Raw genomic sequence first — 2,097 nt, 5'->3', positions numbered from 1 at the left:
TAGCAACAGTAATCTGGATTTCTGTTGGTATGAGGTGGACTTTGCATGTCTACTGGAATCCTTCTGCAGAATAAAGCAAATTACTGTGTAATTCATGTTCAAGGGAATACTAGTTTTCTTTTGCAGGTGCATAGCTCTTTTATAATATTTGTGCTTTTCAAATATATTGCATATCATGTCATTTTGTACTTGTAAATATGCTGTCAATGAAGTAGGGCAGATATTCTTATTTAACAGAGGATGCTGAGGCACAAATAAACTGTGTTATGGTTGCTGGCTCAACAATAAATGACTGGATACCTATTGTATTTCATTTTTGAACTGCAGCATTCAGAACATTTTATGAGAATAAAAAGCTGAATGCTCCCTCTTGTTGTTATTTTTAGCGACGACTTCGACACCTTCGGAACATAGCTGCCCGGAACATTGTTAATAGAAATGGACATCAGCTCCTTGATACTTACTTCACACTTCACTTGTGTAATGCTGAAAAAATATATAAAGGTAAGGGAATGTGTGGACTCAAGGACCGTTAGATCTCATTTTTATTCTTTGCTAACACATGATTTTTAATACCTCCTAATGTTATTGCTTATTGGAAAGTTAAGTAGTCAGGCTGTCTGCAAACTTGAGCCATTGTGTCTATTAAAGAAACAGAGCTGGCTGGGGGTGGTAGCACATTGCTGTAGTCTTAGAACTGTGGAGGCTGAAGCAGGAGGATTGCAGTGAGTTTGAGGCCAGCCTAGGCGACATAAGTGAGTTCAAGGCCAGCCTTTACCTCATAGTGAGACCCTGCCCCACACAAAGCAAAATAAAACAGCAGCAAAAAAGAACTATAACTAGTGGGTAGTTCTTTTGGGGACCTGGGCCTTCCATTGATAGTTTGTCATTTTTTGTGAATAATAGTGGTTAATATGTCAGTAGTTAGCATTTATGATTGATGAGCCTAGGATCTTGTACTAATTTTACTTTTTTTCAAATGTATTTTTTTTTCTTTAATATTATAGAAACTGGTAATATAGAGACCAGTTTGTATCTTCACATAAGTAATCCTTTGTGTATATGGATCGTTTTTTAGAAGAACAATGTGGTTTCTTCTGACTCAGTTTCATACATTGTACTGTGGATTCTTCTGTAAGTGATGATTTTAAGAGTAGATTCAGAATCACAATCATCTTTGGAAGCTATTAGATGAAAGGCAAGGTATACAGTAAGTTGACTTACATGAGCTAGTATTATAAGCAAGAAAGCATGGTGAAATGATGGGAACTCTGGATTAGAATAAAAAATACACTGACAGTTCTGGCTCAGCTACTTACCAGCTCTTGAGTAATTTGCTAGCCACTTGTAACTCGCTGTTGGCTCTATGACTTGAATTAAGTTGTGGTTTTTGAGCCTGACTTTGTGAAGTAGAGATAACAATTTTTTATCAAATAGGGAAGATAAATTTTTGTGAGAATCAACAGAGATAATATGATAATGGCTTTCATTTTGGATAGCCATCACCGTGGCTGTACTTAGAGCCCCATTGGCTCCCATAACTATGAAAATGCTTTAGTGTCTTTATTCTCACTGTGGGTTGCACTGGAAGTGGTAGACTGGAATTAGCTTGGTGGGATTCCAATAATGTATTTTGGGATGACAAATACAAACTTCTCTGACCAAGACAAGGACCAGGAGGGGCTCCCTACAATTGGCCCTTAATGCAGGATCTTCTCAACACAACGACCACTATTCAGAATCAGGTGCTGGCAATTGACTGGATCTTGTGCGACCAGTTTAGAGGCCCTCTACAACACCCTACCACTCTTTGCCCAATTGTCATGATGTGAGTCAAAAGCTTACTGTACTGAGGGAGCAAGGAATGAAGAACAGAGCCTGAGGAAACTGGCCCTTTGTAATTCCGGCAAGCTGGAGACAAGCTTTGGAACCACTGCAATTGGACTTGGAAGAGTCTAAGAAATATTTGAGGACTCGGGTCCTTCCACCACAGCAATCATCGAAGAACAATACCCATGGCTCTCCACTATCCCATGGCCATGGGCCTCAACAAGGGCCACAAGGTGACTTAAGAATGTGAGCAAACCGAGGCACAGC

At 39.4% G+C, this 2,097-nt stretch overlaps 1 protein-coding gene and 1 pseudogene across 4 annotated transcripts in view; both read left to right on the top strand.

Annotated features, from left to right (window-relative positions):
- The window catches only part of LOC105742384, a 6,570-nt pseudogene extending 6,156 nt beyond the window's left edge, over positions 1-414 (top strand).
- Positions 1-2,097, top strand: part of Uvrag (UV radiation resistance associated) — a 379,986-nt gene that overhangs the window by 43,562 nt on the left and 334,327 nt on the right. For 3 of the 4 annotated variants that reach the window (XM_023716656.1, XM_023716655.1, XM_023716657.1), the window contains one exon: positions 387-504. The exons of the other annotated variant lie outside the window; for it this stretch is intronic. In XM_023716656.1, the coding sequence (XP_023572424.1) occupies positions 439-504 (66 nt within the window). In that variant the 5' untranslated portion in view covers positions 387-438. The remainder of the gene's footprint in view (positions 1-386; positions 505-2,097) is intronic. 4 annotated transcript variants of the gene reach the window in all.

Source organism: Octodon degus, unplaced genomic scaffold (assembly GCF_000260255.1).
Source record: "Octodon degus isolate 3935 unplaced genomic scaffold, OctDeg1.0 scaffold00049, whole genome shotgun sequence".
Lineage (NCBI taxonomy): Eukaryota > Metazoa > Chordata > Mammalia > Rodentia > Octodontidae > Octodon > Octodon degus.
The sequence above is the reverse complement of the archived record's forward strand: the minus strand, read 5'-3'. Positions and strand labels throughout refer to the sequence as shown.